The following is a 17,556-nucleotide window of genomic DNA, read 5'->3' on the forward strand; positions in this document are numbered from 1 at the left end:
TCATATTAAAAAATAATATTCTAATAATATTTTATTCAACTTTCAACTCTCATTCCAACTTATCGCATCTCAACTTACTATTCAAATGGCACCTAAAGCTCCGTTTGGATAATGAAAGTGTTTCATATCATTTCATCTCATCTCATCATTACAATTTTTTCAAATTTTTACACAAAATATAATAAACAATTCAATTTTTTCAAATCTTAAAATAAAAATAATATTAAAAAATAATATTCTAATAATATTTTATTTAACTTTCATCTCATCTCAACTTGCTATCCAAACCGCGCCTAAGAGTCAACTGCAAGACGCCTTAGAGGATTGGCAGAGGTTGCTGGGAAATAGGGTATCCAATGGCTATGAATTCGGATATTTACTCCTTCACATATCTGAAGGAAACCTTAGAACCAGGGAATTTACACTCCCATTCAGCATTAGATGAGGTACTAGTTTTAGTAGGAGACATTGAGCTTGCATGAGTGTTAGAATTCTCTTGTAAATGCTGTTGGAATAAGGAAGATGATGGAAAGGGAAGGTTACTATTGCTGTGTAAACTCTATTGTGGTTGCTGTTGTAATGAGGAAGATGATAGAAATGGATTGTTACGGCTACTGTAATAGAACAAGAGGCACATAAGGTGTTTGATAAATTGCTAGAAAGACTTGTATTGCTATGGGAGTGCTTCAAGGGCTCCCAAACCTCCTTACAAAATTCTTCAACAATATTCCCAATGATATCACAATTCATTGCCTTCCTTGCCTTAAGACGTTGCCTCTAACAAAATTGAGACTAAACTAACTTGACCTTGTCAGTATGAAGAAAAATAAATGACAGACAAACACACCATTTGGAATCAATCCAAACGTTGCATTTTACAGACTCAATAACAAAGGTAAGTAAAAACGGTGCGTCTTGGTCCACTCAAGTCCCTGGTCTCCATGATGCCATTTCAGCTTTCTTCAAACTATTTCAATATTCTCCTTCTTCACTTCGATAGATCCCACAAAAAACACTTCACTTTATTTCTTATCTCTTCCCTCAGCGCATGACAGAACCCTAACATTCCCCTCCTCTTCAAAAAACCTTGTCCATAAGGTGTGGGTAAAGGCCTTGAAACTTCCACAAAAATTCCACGTACTTTCTTCCGTTGGCAACCCATTCCATTTAACTAACACCTCTATTACCGCATGGTCTCCATGCCTCCTCATCCTTCGATCCAAAATTTTTTCAAGCTCTAGTTGGATTTCTCCAGAGGAATCTGTGGGAGGGAGATCTTGAGTATGGGGACCTGTGATCCTAACATTCTCTTCAAACAGGAAATGTGAAATGTAGGGTGCATCTTTGAATATTCGTCGAGTTTCAATCAATAGGCCATGGATCCGACTCTATCTTCCATCTGGAAAGGCCCGTAGTACCCAGGAGACAGCTTCAGGGCTAGTTTGGATTCTCAACTCATCATTACAACTTTTTTAAATTCCAACACAAAATGTAATAAACAATTCACTTTTTTCAAATTCTAAAATAATAATAATATTAAAAAATAATATTCTAACAATATTTTATCATATCAACTCAACTCAACTCAATTTAGTTTAACATCTAAATGCAGCCTCAGATTTCTCCTCAAAGCTAGGGTTTTTTTACGATATGGCTGAAGCTTAAGGTAAACCCAATCTCCCTTTTCAAATTCTCTTTCAGTTCTCTGTTTATCAGCATAATGTTTCATTCTATGTTGTGCATCTGTTAAGTTTTGCTTTAATAAATTGATGAACTGATCTCTGTTATTGAGGAACTGATTTGCTGCTTCATTTGTTATTGTGTCTAGTACGTAGGACAAAAGAGTAGGCGGGGGATAGCCGTAGACAGCCTGGTAGGGGTCATTTTTATGGTCGTATGATAGGTGGTATTATACCACCACTCGGCCATTGGAAACCAGTGAGCTCATACTTAGGCTTAGAACTAACATAGCAGCACAAGTAGGCTTCCACACACTTATTCACTGCTTCAGTTTGACCATCCGATTGCGGGTGATAAGTTGAATTGAAGTCAAGTGAAGACCCTTGTGCACTAAAAATAGCCTTCCAGAAATTACTCAGAAAAATTGGGTTCCTATCTGATACCAAAGACCTAGGGCACCCGTGCAGCTTAAAAACATTCCTCATAAACTCTTCCACCACCATTTGAGCAATGTAGGGATGGGCCAAAGATATAAAATGACCATACTTAGAGAGTCGGTCAACCACCACCAATATCACACTGAACCCCTTAGACATGGGTAACCCTTCCACAATATATCAGTTCAGGGTTTGTTGGGAATGGGAAGTGGCTAGAGAAGCCCAGCTGGATGTACGGTCTCATTCTTCATGACTTGACAAGTATCGCATTCCTTAACCAACTTTTTTATGTCTTTTTTCATACCCTTCCAGTAAAATTCCAGTTTTACTCTCTTATATGTTTTCAAGTACCCCGAATGGTCTGCTTGAGGATTATTATGGACAAATTGCAACACTTTTTTTTTTTTAAAAAAATCAGAAGCTTCCACTAACACAATACGCCCATTTTAAGAATCACCCCTACCTCAACAAGTAGCCTTTAGGCACATTCAGATATGCCTTGAGCTGGTCCAGTAACATAATCATCTCACTTGATTCTTGATAGTTGTGTTTTAACTCATCTAGCCACAAGGGGTAGGAAAAGAAAGTATAGCTGCACATTCACCCTTGTTTGGATCTTCCATCCTTCTTGAGAGTGTATTCGCCACTCTATTTTCTCTTCTCTTTTTTATGCTCAATAGAAAAATGATAGCCCATCAACTTAGCCACCCATTTTTATTGCATCTCCATTCTCATTCTTTGTTCTAGCAAATATTTAAGCGCTTCTTGGTCAGTTTTAATAATAAAAATTTGACCAAGCAAATAAGTTTTCCATTTTTGCACCGTTGTCACAAGAGCCAAAAGTTATTTTTCATAGGTTAATAGTAACAAAGCCTTCCTCTTAAGGCCCTTACTCATGTAAGAAATGGGTTGTCCCGCTTGCATCAACACGGCACCTAACCCCATACCACACGCATCACACTCAATGGTGAAAGGGCTGTTAAAATCAGGTAATCTCAATACGGGAGGCTGTGATATAGCCTGCTTAAGCTCCTCAAACTCTGCTCATTGGCCACCTTTACATTCAAGTTGCTGGAAGCATTAACTGACAACTTCAATTGTGTTATCAAAGTGGACTCCACAAAGCTGTGTGAGCTGATCGAGTCCACTAAAATCACAGCAGGTTCTCCCATCAAAGTTCCTAGTAAACACATGGTACTCATGGTGGGTGTTCCTTGGATAGCTGCTAGAGAAATTTCAAGTGCCTCTACACTAGTTTCAGTCACTCTTAAAGCTTCATTTTCACCATTTTCTTCCTTTAGTGGTTCCTCTTCATCTTTAAATAACTCCTCATCTCCTTGCAACAAATAAATTTTAGGATTCTTGCAAGTGTGGTTTGGGCTCCACTTCTCATCACAGTGGTAGCACAAGCCTTTTTTTCTCTTTTCATCCATTTGAATGGACGACACCTTCCTTGTTCCCCCACACGATTTCTACCTTTTACTGCTGTTTCTTTCTCTCGAGTATGGCCCACGGCTGTAATTCCCTCCTCCCGTTGGATTGCTTTTATCCAACATAACCTTGCTAGATTTCTTGGTGCTTACAAGGTATTCTTCTTGTATCTTAGCCAACCTGAATGATGCACTTAAACTAACGGGATTGAACATTCGAATGTGAAGACGGATCTCATCCTTCAACTCGTTGAGAAAACAACTCAGCTTATGCACATTGAATAATCCCCTCAACCGATTGGAAAGGGTCTTAAGTTGTGCTTGACAAGCATTTATAGAACTAGTTTGCTTCAAACGAGTTAAGGCATCCATGGGATTGTCATAAGTTATTCGTTCTGACCGAATCAGCACAGACCTTGCAAAAGTATCCCAATCTCGAAACTGCCCCCCCCCCTTCCAAGGCTTTTTGGTACCATACAAGAGCTTCTCCATCCATATAATAGGAGGCCATAAGTAAATGGTGAGGTAAAGGTGTTTAGTGAAACTCAAAATAGTGATTGGCTTTAAAGAGCCAAGTCGCTAGGTTGTCACCATGGAAATGGAAAAATTTAGGTTTAACTCCCCTCAGATTAGGCCTTCTGGGGTCATTCTGGTCATGGTTATTTTGGAAATAGGGAGGGTCTAGGTGAGGGTCTCTGTTTTGGGGGACTTGGGTATTTTGGGCTAGGACAATGGTATGTACCAAATCATTTAACTGTTGTATGTTTGTTTTCAGGTCTTCCATTGTTTGTGTTGATGAAGGTTTTGCTGCTGGACATCATGGACTTGTTGTTGGACGACATTATATTGCTAGGTTTTTTAGCATGTGTTTTCTGCCATAGGACCGACTGCTAGCTGATACCACTATTAGAATTCTCTTGTAAATGCTGTTGGAATAAGGAAGATGATGAAAATGGAAGGTTACTGTTCCTGTGTAAACTCTATTGTGGTTGCTGTTGTAATGAGAAAGATGATAGAAATGGATTGTTACGACTATTGTAATAGAAAAAAGGGCACACATGGTGTTTGATAAATTGCTACAAAGACTTGTATTGCTATGGGAGTGCTTCGAGGGCTCTCAAACCTCCTTACAAAATTCTTCAACAATATTCCAGATGATATCACAATTCACTGCCTTCCTTGCCTTAAGACGTTGCCTCTAACAAAATTGAGACTAAACTAACTTGACCTTGACAGCATGAAGAAAAACAAATGACAGGCAAATGCACCATTTGGAATCAATTCAAGCGTTGCATTTTACAGATTCAATTACAAAGGTAATTAAAAACTGTGCGTAGCACCTAACTGCAGACTAAATGAAATTCACAAACACCCAGCCAAAACGGTACGTCTTGGTCCACTCAAGTCCTTGGCCTCCACGACGTCGTTTCAGCTTTCTTCAAACTACGTCAATCTTCTCCTTCTTTACTTCGACAAATCCAACAAAAAACACTTCACTTCAATTCATGTCTCTTCCCTTAGCCCACTACGGAACCCTAACAATGAGAAATATGGGAGACTCCATAGAGAATGTACAAGTCAGTGATAATGGTAAACATGAAATTTCTTCGCCAATAATTTTCTCCAAGCAAGAGGGGAAGAGCGTGTCTCAGCACTAAAGAATATGGAGAAGATTTTCAAAATTAATTTTCTTATATATTATTAGTTTGGAGATTGATAATAAAATATTTTATCATGAATTTAGTCGTAATTGTGAACGATTTATATAATTATCTCTGTATATATGAAATTATATTAATTGGATTAAAAAAGAATATATGAATCATCTCAATCCATTTATATAAAATGAGTTAAACGGGTTAAATAAGTCGTGTCTTGAACCACTTGGGATCGCGAAGGAAGATGCATAGCAGATGGGTTGTATATATTACAGTCACTTGTTGCTTTTCACCTAATATCTTTGTACCAATTGATTCTATATATTGTAGGGTAGAAACACTCTAGGTTCTTTTGATGTTTGCATCATGCTTGCTGATTGTTTAAGTGCGGTTCTTGGAAGCAGGCCAGACAGATATGTTAAAAAAGAAGTTATTTAGATGATATTACTGGCCTTCTGTTCTCTAGCGATGGTTCAATACTAAAGGCGATAATAAACTAATTTGAACATCCGGATGAACAAATATGCTAAAACTGGAGAGGATTGGTTAGATGTATACATTAAACCTACTTTATAGTAAAAATATGTTTACAATCTGATGCATCACAGCAAGCCAAAACTTTACTTTTGTGAACCAATTCTCTTAACTAAGACATTTGTTGAGAGGGAGAGCAGAACTAGAGAGTTTATATGCTTTTAAGATTTAACCAAACAGTGAGCTTGCTTCCATAGTTTAAGTGAAAACTGAATTTGCTCTAACACCTGGAGAGGAATATTAATAAGAAAGCTCTACCACAGGTCTGGCCGGGGCTATGCTCTCTTTCTTTCTATGTGGGACGATACCGGGGAGAGAAGGGAAGGCGGGGAGGGCCTGTATTCCTGTGGTAGTTCCTCAACAACTCCTGTGCCAACAGGATGTGATCTCCACTTCTACTCGGATTAATATCCCGGCTTGTAGTGTTGTGCGGTGTGCTTGGCACCCAAAGCAAAGCCAAATCAGGTAAACATGAGATAACACGCCTTTATAGGATCTGAAAATCATTGTTCAATCATCTTGGTTCTTGCATGAAGTACAACAATAGAACGGTAGCAGATCAGTCTTATGGGTCTCTTAAAGTACTAAAACTTCTGTTTCCAAGCTACTTTGTGTAAGTTGCTATGAAGTGAGAAAACTTATTGATGACATGCATGCTTTTCTTTGCTGCTGAAGATATTTGCAACAGCTGGGGACAAAAGCCAAGGAGGAACTCAAGTATTATATGACCCAACCCTCGGCGAGAGTGAGGGCTCTTGTATGGTGTTTGTATCTTGCGCACCAAGGTAAAAATCTGTTAATGATATTCAGGCAAAACCTTTATTCTCAACCCTCATGCTTCACCTTTATTAAGAGATCAGCCAAGTCAAAAGTGTCGGCAAGAGAAAGAATTAAAGGATCCAAACAAATCCCACAAGCCTAACAGGCCAGACCAGGCTTTGGCGAAACCGCGAAAGAGTTGGCTATTGTTAGAAACCTATTTGAGTTCCATTGCAGCAAGGGGGTGAGACTTGAATGGCGGAAGATCCAAGAGAAGCAACACTAAAGCCAAACTCTGATAATGATAGGAGGAGAAACAGTCACAATGTAAAGTAGCTTTTCCTTATGATCTCAGCTAATATTGCAGCTTAGATTTCAAGATTTGAGATTCAGCAACTTGCAAAAGTATAGCTAATTAAAATTTTATCCCTGCGACACGATTTTGAAAGCCAAAATTAGAGGTAGATCTATATTGAAGAGCAGCTCTCAGATTTCAGTGTTTAGGTGTCAAACCTAGCATCTTTCAAAGCTGCCTCATAACTTGGCATTAGACCTTGGCCTGCGCACACATATGTCAGTCATAATATACGATACAAAAACAAATGCACCGGTAAAATGAGATCATGGTGAAGCTGTGCACGCACGTGTGTGAGAACGTGCTGAAGCCATATATATGAATATAAGGTAAAAGAATTTTCAAATCAGTTACATCAACTTCATCTTGAATCCATTCAAGAGGGGTGAGGAGAGGGGGGGAGAGAGAGAGAGAGAGAAGCAGCATCATTTTCCACATAAATTGAAATCTTCTCAGAAATAAACCAAAGATAGTTGTATCAGGTAAACTATCTCTTCATAGATTGTTTTATTATGTTATTTACAGAGATTTGGTGTAAGGCAAACCTATAGTAAGCACTAGATAAGATACACCATAAAGATGGGGATTATGATTCTTTCTTGCTAGGCAGTACAACGGACACTGATGTATGGTATTTGAAACTATACTTTAACCATTTATGCTACAAGTCATCCTTACAAGCTTCAAGTATATGGCAGTCCACAGTCAATGGCTCCAAAACTTGTCGTGGGTTCATCTCAAACAGTAAGAGAAAAATTATCCTTCAATTAGTCACGAGGACTGATAGAACCTTCATTTGCACCTATGGATTTAACCAATGGATTCATTGCCAACCTCACATGATTAAGTTAAAGGTACCCACTCTCAAAGCTGGACAAATGAGAGTCCGATAGGACAGTGAACAATTGTGTGTCTACAAATAGCTGCAAAATTCAAACCAAATCCATAAGCAATAAAAATAATTAACTTTACAACTTGATACCAACCTAAATATGAAGATTGAACATTTAAATACACTCATTTATTGATCGAATCAATTCATTCAAAATGAACTGTACTTGGTACAAGTTTTGAGTCCGATAGATATCACTGATCCAGAAATAATTTGCATAAGAAAGTACACACATGCTGCCCACAACTACTAAAAGGAGTAATATAATAATCCCGACAGTTCAACAACAGCCCATAGATGAAAGGGGATGGGAAGGACCAATCCTGGCGTGAGGCAAACCTAGTACTCATTTAGTCGTTCCTGCAACATTTTAAGAGGGCTTCAAGATAGATGGCATCATCTAAATGTTATCACAGATACAAGTGTACTTTCATCCTTCAACACACCATTATCCAAATTCTTAAGCCAATCCAACTCTCAGTCCTCCCTCAGTCAAGTATTGCAATAATTTTTCAACGATGATCTATCACTTGCTGAGACCTACCCCAAATCCCATCCCACCTCTTAATGACTAGAAACAATGCCCAAGAAGTTGGAGCAAATTATGACTTTACGTTCTCAACTCAACCCAATAGAAACAATGCCCGAGAAGTTGAAACAAATTATGACTCTACATCTTCGACACAACCCACTAAATTGACCCTATGCATGCAAATAAACCCCACATAATGGGGTTCTGCTTCCAAGCATCTGAACTGAACTGGATTGGCCTGACCCAACCTTTTCTTGAGTAAAAAAAAAAGAACAGATTAGCCACACGTGTGTGCATGTGTCAGAGAGATAAGATGTGTTAGAAATAGGTAGCCAATGTAAATATCAAGTTTTCTTGCACTTTTTGCCCACGGAAGTAGGCCAAAGGCTGAACCATGTAAATAGCTTTGCGTGTGATTTGATTATTTGTTGATTGTTTCAGTACTGAGGCTTCTGCAATTGTTTTTCTTTTCTCGATTTCTATTCACAGTAGATTCCTAGTTTGTGTGGATGCATGAAATAAAAATGGCTATGGATCCTCTCTAGCCCCACACCTTGTTGCTCTTCACAGGCACTGCCTGTCATCTTATAAAAGTCTCAATTTAACCTGCCTATGTTCCATACTCATGACAATGATGCTGATGCTGATGATATCATATTACTTCACTTGAGCCAAATAAAGGTATGTATTTGTGCCTCATTTGGTCAGAATTCATCGTTCCTTCACAGAAAATGACTAAACTGCTTCCCACAGGAACAAAATTGCAAATAAAATGAAGAACGCAAAATTACCTTGATAAATGGTCTGTCCCTACTAGGAAAGGAATCAATAAAGCTGTCTTTAAGAAGTAAAGAAACCTAAAAAGTTAACCAAAGATATACATGTCAAAAAAGTATTATAAGCTTGGCACTCCAGGGTATTTGCAATGTTCTGATAATGGAAATTTACACATACAAAAGTGGATAATGAGTTTAGTTACTCTAACCCTGTCATTGTTTGATTGTACGCTAGTTATTGCATAAGACCTCAGATCTGAGCAAAGTGACTCCATATAGTGCCTCATGACATTCAAAAACTCAGCTGCAGCTTCAGCCTACATCAGTAATATAAATAAGTATACTGCCTGTAGCATAAAGCAAGAAGAGCAAACTATCCTCAGAAAAGCTAAAAAAGATGCCACAACAAGAAAGTTTAAAAAAAGAAAAAAAAAAAGCACCTCAGTGCTTGATGCTACAGGAAACTAGAATCTGGAAGAGTGCAAGGAATGACAAAATTGCATACAAGTGGTTTGAGCCTACAAATTTTCATATTCCTTATTGCAAATATATAAAGAAGTTTCTTTCGAAATTCTTTTTTATATATATTTTTGTTGATAAGTTATAAAGTCAATAGGTTTTGAAACTAAGACCTCATCCTCCTTTTTTTTTTACAAGCGGTTAAAGTGCTATTGGAGTGCTATACCTCATTAGCCTTTCAAGAAGTTCCAAGCAATGACCCACATGTCTTTCGTTCTCTCCCTCTCTTCTTGTTAGAAAACAGAAGATAAGGCTTACATATATAAAGCAAAAATTTATGAGAAAATGCCAGAGATAATGCAGTCCAAATATAAAAGATGCATACAAAAGACAAGAAATCTCAAAGACCATTAAAAAGAAAGAAACAGAGAAAGGAAGTAGAACAAAGCACAAAAAAAGTACAGGTAACGAAGCGGAGTCCTCCGTACTCCCCAAAAAGTACATGATATGGGAATAAAAAAGACTACAAAATCCTCCAAAGGTCCTCAAAATTTGTTTCAGGTTTTGCCACCTTTTGATTTGTGGGAGTCTAGAAACACCTGATCAGATTGAATTTAAGTAGATTAAGGCCTCTTTTGGTTACATATATGAGATGAGATGAGATGAATAATGAGATAGTTTGTGAATAGTAGTAAAATGGAATGAGTTAAGATGTTTTATGGAGTTTTGGGAAAGGGGAGATAAAAAGTTGAATAAAAATATTATAAAGTTAAAATATTATTAGAATACAATTTTTTAATATAACTTTTGTTTTGAGATTTGAAAAAGTTGAATTATTATTTTGGTGTTTTGTTTGGAAATTTGGGAAAGTTGTAATAATTAGATGAAAGAAAAATTCTATGGAATGGCCCCGGGTGCGTAAGCAGCGAGGTGCACCTGACATGGTCCTGACCATTTAAGGTTTGAACTTTGAAGTGAAAACATCACTTCACTTTTGGAGATCAACTCAGGGGTATTTTTGGAAGAAAGAGTAGAAATTTTGAAAATTATTTTAAAAGGGAAATTGGGAGAGCGACAAAATTCTCCAAACAAAAATATCTTTAAAGAGTAACAATATCCACACAATACATTTTATAACATATTTCACAATAAAAAATTCTAATCACCATCCCTACACCACACACCACACATAATTTTTTTATTTTTTTCCCCTTAGCAAGTATGTGATGTAAGGATGATGAGTAAAAGACCTCAATTAGTTTAGTAGGAATAAAACCAAAAATAAATAAAAATAAGTGTGATGTGGGATGATGAGTAGCAAAACTTTTTCACAATACATGTAAAATAAGGGTATTTTTTTAAAATGATGTTATTTTTATAAGGTATTTTACAAAAATACCCCTAAAATGATATTACATAAGTGTTGTGAAAAGTGATGTGTGTTTATCATTTTTCATCTTTAAATGCATCCCCTTTACGTTTTTCTCTCTTACAGACAAAAGAAAGAAGCTTAGAAGAAAAAATGAAGATTTGCATGAAGATATGTACGAAATAGCGGGTTTTTTTTTTCATAAGTAAGAATCTTTATTGAATCGAATGAAACTAGGCAAAGCCCATATACACAGGAAGTATACAAAATGAGACACCTAATTACATTCTAGAAAGCTGAAAAGAAAACAAAAACTCATAAACATTCCCTCCCTTTAGTACAATAGCAGAAAACCATTGAAAAAGAAAAGACACAAAGGAATTCCAGATTTCCCCCCTATTGCTCGCTCCTTGTTATTAAAGCACTTGTCATTCCTTTCCGTCCATAAACACCACATTAAGCACAAATGTATCATCCTCCACACCACTACCAGTTGAGAGCTATTATGATGCCTATTCCAGCATGCTAGTAGATCCACCACACTCTTAGGCATAATCCAACTCAGTCCAGCTCTACTAAGAATGACAACCCATAACTCCCTAGCCACCTGTCAATGTAAAAGTAAATGATCAATCGATTCCTCATTCTTCTTACACATGAAACATCACTCCATAAAAATCATACCATGTTTCCTAAGATTATCAACCTTCAAAATCTTCCCAAGTGCAGCTGACCATGTAAAAAAGGCAACTTTAGATGGCACAAAAACCTTTCAAATGCTCTTCCACGGAAAAGAGATATGTTGTTAAACTGTCAACATCTAGTAAAAAGACTTAACTGAAAACTTATTTCTCCCTGTATGATTCCACGGCATACGATCACTCCCATTTCCTCCTATCTTCACTAAATACAAAAAGCTGAAAAAACCTGCAATCTCATCAAGTTCCCAATCCTGAGCATTTCTAGTGAAAATAACATTCCAAAGCACAGTCCCATTAGCACGACACAACACCTCTGAAACAGCAGCCTGCTGGTTTCCAGCCAAGCTGAAGACAACCGGAAAAACAGTATTAAGAGATCTCTCACCACACCATTCATCAAACCAAAAATAGATTCTTGCACCATCTCCAACCTCAAACTTAAGATGTTTTTAAAAAATGTTTCACCCCTTTCTAATAAATTTCCATAGGCATACACCAAAAGACCCCCTACCCTCCTTAGAACACCATCCCCCCCACTCACATCCATACTGCCAATCAATAACCTCTCTCCACAACAAATTCCCTTCCATTTGATACCTCCACAACCACTTTCCTAATAATGCCTTATTAAAAATATTCAAATTTCGCACCCCCAAACCACCATTCACAATCGGGCAGCTCACCCTTTGCCAACCCACAAAATGAAATTTATTCTCCTCCCCCATACCACCCCACATAAATGCTCTAAACAATTTTTCAATCCGGTTTGCCACACCCACCGGTAATGGAAATTATGTAGGAAGATTGGAAATGGTACTTTTGATAAGGGTTAATCTCCCCCTTTTTGATAGATATAGCTGCTTCCAACCCGACAATCTTTTCTCAACCTCTTCTACAACACCATCCCAAATATCCTTTGCTTTGAAGGATACCCCCAAGGGAAGCCCAAGATATTTCATAGGAAGAGAAGCAACTTTGCAGCCCAACAAATCCGCAGGGAAGTTAATATTCCTCACCCCCCACCGGTACCAATTCCGACTTTCCGAAGTTCACCTTGAGGCCCAAGACAACTTCAAAACACAATAAAACAGCCATTAAAGCTTGAATCTGACCACTTTTAGCATCACAAAAAATAAGAGTATCATCCGTAAATAATAAGTGAGAAATTGAAATAACACCATTACTATTGTTTCCCACTGAAATGTTAATGTATACAATTTTAGAAATCTATCCAAATTAGGACTCTATTAATATTAGTTGTACAGATTATCTTACCATGTATAGATGCTGAATATTATGAATCAGTTAGACTCCGTGTATAGCATATATTATCTACTTCTTTGTATAGATGATTTTTTACGTTGAATGAAGGCAGGCTGAACGAAAGAGAGTCAGTTTTTCCAAAAACATTCTCTAGGTATTCTTGTTTTATTGAATGTTTTGACATGGTATCAAGAGCAAGGTTCATAGTTTTGAATTTTTTTTTTACCTTTCTTGTATTTTCGGCGCCATCTGAGTTGAGTTTGGGGATGATCGGTGCCATATGAGTACTCCTTCGAGATTCTTGATGCTGTTTGTAGTGGATTTCAGAACAAAAGCAAGGTTCTCGTTCGGCATCATCTGGGTTTTGGGAAAGGAGAACTTTCAGTGCTTTTTGTGCACGTTCTTGGCTCTGTCTGAGTTGAAGTTTGGATTTCTTTGTGGATTTCGGTGTCATCGGCGTGAGTTTGTGGATTATTGTGGATTTCGGCGTGGGTTGTCATCTGATAAGTTAGACTCGTTCCCTATTCATTTTACTGGCAAAAATTATTCTGGTTGGGAGTTTCAATTTCAATTATTTGTTAAAAGAAAAGAATTGTGGATTCATATTAATGGGAGTGATCCTGCACCTAAAGATTTTGAGGCTTTGTCTAAATGGGAAATCAAGGATGCTTGGGTTATGAACTGGATCCTTAGCTTTGTTGAGCCTCACCTTGTTCTCAATTTGAGGCCTTATAAAACTGCCGCTGACATGTGGAATTATCTAAACAAAGTTTATAATCAAGACAACACGGCTCAACATTTTCAATTGGAGTATGAGATGACCAATTTCACACAGGGAAGCCTCTCCATTGAGGAATATTTTTCTGGTTTTCAAAATCTTTAGGCTGATTATTCAGACATTGTTTATGCTAATGTTACCGCTACAACTCTCTCTGTTGTTCAAGCAATGCATGAAACAAGCAAGAAAGATCAATTCTTGATGAAGCTCTGCTTCGACTTTGAAATTGCATGTTCTAATCTGATGAATCGTCATCCTGTATCATCTTTGGATGCATTTTGAGTGAACTTCTTTGTGAGGAGCAGCGTATAGTAACTCAGGCTGCCATGGAACATCGGGCTACTGTTAGTGCAACTATTACTGTGGCTTATGCAGCACAAGGGAGGAATAAGGGTAGAGACATGCATGCTGTCCAGTGCTTTAGTTGTAAAGCTTTTGATCATATTGCTTGGGATTGCCCCAAGAAGTTGTGTAACTACTACAAGAAACATGGTCATATCATCTCTGCTTGTCCCATTCGACCAGAAAGGAAGCAGGGTACTGCTTATCATGCCTCCACTGGTGCCTCTAGTTCTGCTGCAGTGCCTGCTGCCTCGCGGGTTGTTCCTATTCCTGCTCCTACAGCCTTAGCAAACCCAAACACACTCACTCCTGAAATAGTACAACAGATAATCATTTCTGCTTTTGGACTCTCAGGTAATCATAAAATTTCTTCTAAGCCATGGTATTTTGACTCCAGAGCCTCTAACCATATGACCGATACTGTTGTTACTCTTTCCAATGTCAGAAATTATGATGAAAATTAACATCGCTAATGGCAGTTCTCTACCTATCAGCGTTGTTGGTGATCTTTCTTCTTCCTTAAACTGATGTTTTTGTGTCTCCTGACCTCTCCACAGATCTTATTTCTGTTGGTCAATTGGTTGATAATAATTGTAATGTCTATTTCTCTCGTTCTAATTGTGTAATGATCGCGAAGGGGCCTAGAGTGGGACGACTCTTTCCTCTCCACATTTCTCCTTCCACCATTATCCCTAATTTTCCTTTACTTTATTTTCCCTGTAATGTTGTTGGTTTTGAAAATGTGATGTGGCATAGACGTCTAGGCCACCCAAACTCTGATGTACTTCATACTTTGTTTCATTTTGGTTTATTGAGAAATAAAACATGTTCTTCTCTTGATCTTTATTTTGATTGTACATCATGCAAACTTGGCCAAAGTAAAGTTATACCTTTTCTCATCATGCATCTCGTGCCTCACAATGTTTCAATATTATTCATAGTGATGTTTGGGGGATTGTACTTGTTGTTTCTCATGCGCATTATAAGTACTTTGTTACTTTCATTGATGACTTTAGTCGCTTTATTTGGGTTTACTTCCTACGGGCTAAGATCGAAGTTTTTCAGTATTTAAGGGCTTTCTTGCACTTCTTGAGACTCAATTCTTTGCCAGCATCAAGGTCTTGCGCTCTGATTCTGGTGGAGAATACGTGTCTAATGAGTTTCAGGACTTTCTTCACAGCAAATGGATCATCTCTCAGCGTTCTTGTCTTTTGACACCGCAACAAAATGGTATTGCTGAGAGGAAAAATCGTCACCTTCTTGATGTGGTAAGAACCATTTTACTTGAATCATTTGTTCCTCCTCGTTTTTGGTGTGAAGCGCTTTCTACTGCAGTTCATTTGATCAATCACTTACCCTCTCCTAATTTACATCATGTTTCTCCTTTTTCTAAGTTGTTTGGTCATTCTCCTTCATATTCTAATCTTCGAGCATTTGGTTGTGTTTGTTTTGTGCATCTCCCTACTCATGAACGACATAAACTTACTACTCAATCTGTTAAGTGTGCTTTTCATGGTTATGCTATACCTCAAAAGGGTTATATTTGTTATGATCCCAAAGCTCATCGTATACGTGTTTCGAGGAATATGGTTTTCTTTGAAAATTAATATTTCTTTCCCTCTCATCTGATTCTCCATCTTTATCTTTATCTTTATCTTTATCTCTTATGCCTAGATTCTCTGATTCTCCAATGACTGTGGAAAGGTTTAAACTTGGTTTTGTGTATGAATGATGTCGTCGTCATGAGTCTAGTTCCACTTCATCTGTGCCCCCTCTCGATCTCGACCCTGCTCCTGTTTGCACCACTCTTCGCCGGTCTACTCGTCCTTCTCGACCCCCTAATTGGTATGGTTTCTCATCCCCTCTCTCTTTTGGAGCTACTTTATCCTCTATTTTCATTCATTTTTCCTACAAACAGGCTATGGAACATGAATGTTGGCAAACTGCAATGCAAGCGGAACTTCAAGCACTTGAGGAGAATCATACTTGGGATATTGTTTATTGTCCTCCTACAGTCAAACCTATTGGGAGTAAATGAGTTTTCTCTGTAAAGCTTTGTTCTGATGGGTCTTTGGACCGATACAAAGTTCAACTTGTAGCTCTGAGTAACAAACAGCAATATAGGATTGACTATGAGGAGACATTTGCTCTTGTTGCCAAAATGACCACGTTTCGAACCATCTTAGCTATTGCCGCTTCACAGTCATGGCAACTACATTAGATGGATGTGAATAACGCCTTTCTTCATGGTAATCTCCAAGAAGAGATCTACATGAAGCTTCCATCTGGTATGACTACTTCTTCTCCTCATGATGTTTATAAGCTGAGGCGTTCTCTGTACGGGCTCAAGCAGGCTTCTCGGGCCTGGTTTAAGAAGTTTCGTAGTACACTTCTTACCTTCAGCTTTACACAAAGTCAGTATGATTCCTCTCTTTTTTTCCACACGTCTGATGTGGGTATAGTTCTTCTCTTGGTTTATGTGGATGATATTATCATTACTGGTACTGAATGTGATTTGATTACTAAGCTTCAGAAGATGTTACATGCAACTTTCCATTTGAAAGATCTTGGCTAGCTCACATACTTCTTGGGACTAGAGGTTCATCATCAGGCTAATGGTATTTTCTTGAACCAGCATAAGTATATTTAAGATCTTATCACATTGGCTGGTTTAGAGGACACTTATTCTGTTGATACACCTATGGAGGTAAATGTCAAATATAGGAAAGATGAAAGGGATCTTCTGGATGATCCTACTCTCTATTGGTGCTTGGTTGGGAGTCTTATCTACTTGATCACTACTTGACCGGACATCTCCTATGTCGTTCATCAAGTCAGCCAGTTTATGTCTTCTCCTTGGCACCTTCATCTTGCTACAGTTTGCCGCATTATCCGCTGTCTTCGAGGGTCACTTACTCATAGATTATTCTTTCCTACAGGCTCATCTCTTCAACTTGTTGCCTACAGTGATGTTGATTGGGCTGGGTGTCCGGATACGCGTCGATCTACTACGGGTTGGTGTATGTTTTTGGGTGATGCCTTGATTTCTTGGAGATGTAAGAAACAAAATCGTGCTTCTAAATCATCTCCTGAGGCTGAGTATGGTGCCATGTCTATTGCTTGTTCTGAAATTGTATGGTTACGTGGTCTTATGGAGGAGCTTAGGTTTCCTCAGACTAATTCTACTCCTCTTCATGCTGATAACACTAGTGCTATTCAGATTGCCATCAATCCCGTTTTCCATGAACGCACTAAGCACATTGAGGTTGATTGTCATTTTATCCGAAATACCTTGGAGAGTCGGGTGATATCTCTTCCTTACATTTCTTCGGATCTCCAAGTGACCGATGTCTTCACCAAAGCAATGACTCGATAGCGGCATCAATCTCTTGCTGGCAAATTGTTGCTGATTGACTTACCAGTATCAATTTGAGAGGGATGTTAACGTATACAATTTTAGAAATCTATCCAAATTAGGACTCTGTTAATATTAGCTGTACAGATTATCTTACCATGTATAGATGTTGAATATTAGGAATTAGTTAGACTCCGTGTATGGCATATATTAACTACTTCCTTGTATAGATGATT

General features: G+C 38.0%; 1 protein-coding gene across 12 annotated transcripts in view; it reads right to left on the reverse strand.

Moving 5' to 3' along the window:
- Positions 1-1,570: 1,570 nt before the first annotated feature.
- Positions 1,571-17,556, reverse strand: part of LOC121249895 — a 37,479-nt gene continuing 21,493 nt past the window's right edge. For 9 of the 12 annotated variants that reach the window (XM_041148743.1, XM_041148740.1, XM_041148744.1 and 6 more), the window contains 3 exons: positions 9,263-9,370; positions 9,069-9,134; positions 7,332-7,776 (listed from right to left, as the gene is read on the reverse strand). In XM_041148743.1, the coding sequence (XP_041004677.1) occupies positions 7,702-7,776; positions 9,069-9,134; positions 9,263-9,370 (249 nt within the window). In that variant the 3' untranslated portion in view covers positions 7,332-7,701. Of the gene's footprint in view, positions 1,585-7,331; positions 7,777-8,317; positions 9,135-9,262; positions 9,401-17,556 lie in introns of those variants that run through there. The other 3 variants (XR_005937665.1, XM_041148748.1, XM_041148749.1) reach the window with 3 other exon arrangements.

The sequence above is a fragment of the Juglans microcarpa x Juglans regia genome, chromosome 2D, assembly GCF_004785595.1.
Source record: "Juglans microcarpa x Juglans regia isolate MS1-56 chromosome 2D, Jm3101_v1.0, whole genome shotgun sequence".
NCBI classification, from domain to species: domain Eukaryota; kingdom Viridiplantae; phylum Streptophyta; class Magnoliopsida; order Fagales; family Juglandaceae; genus Juglans; species Juglans microcarpa x Juglans regia.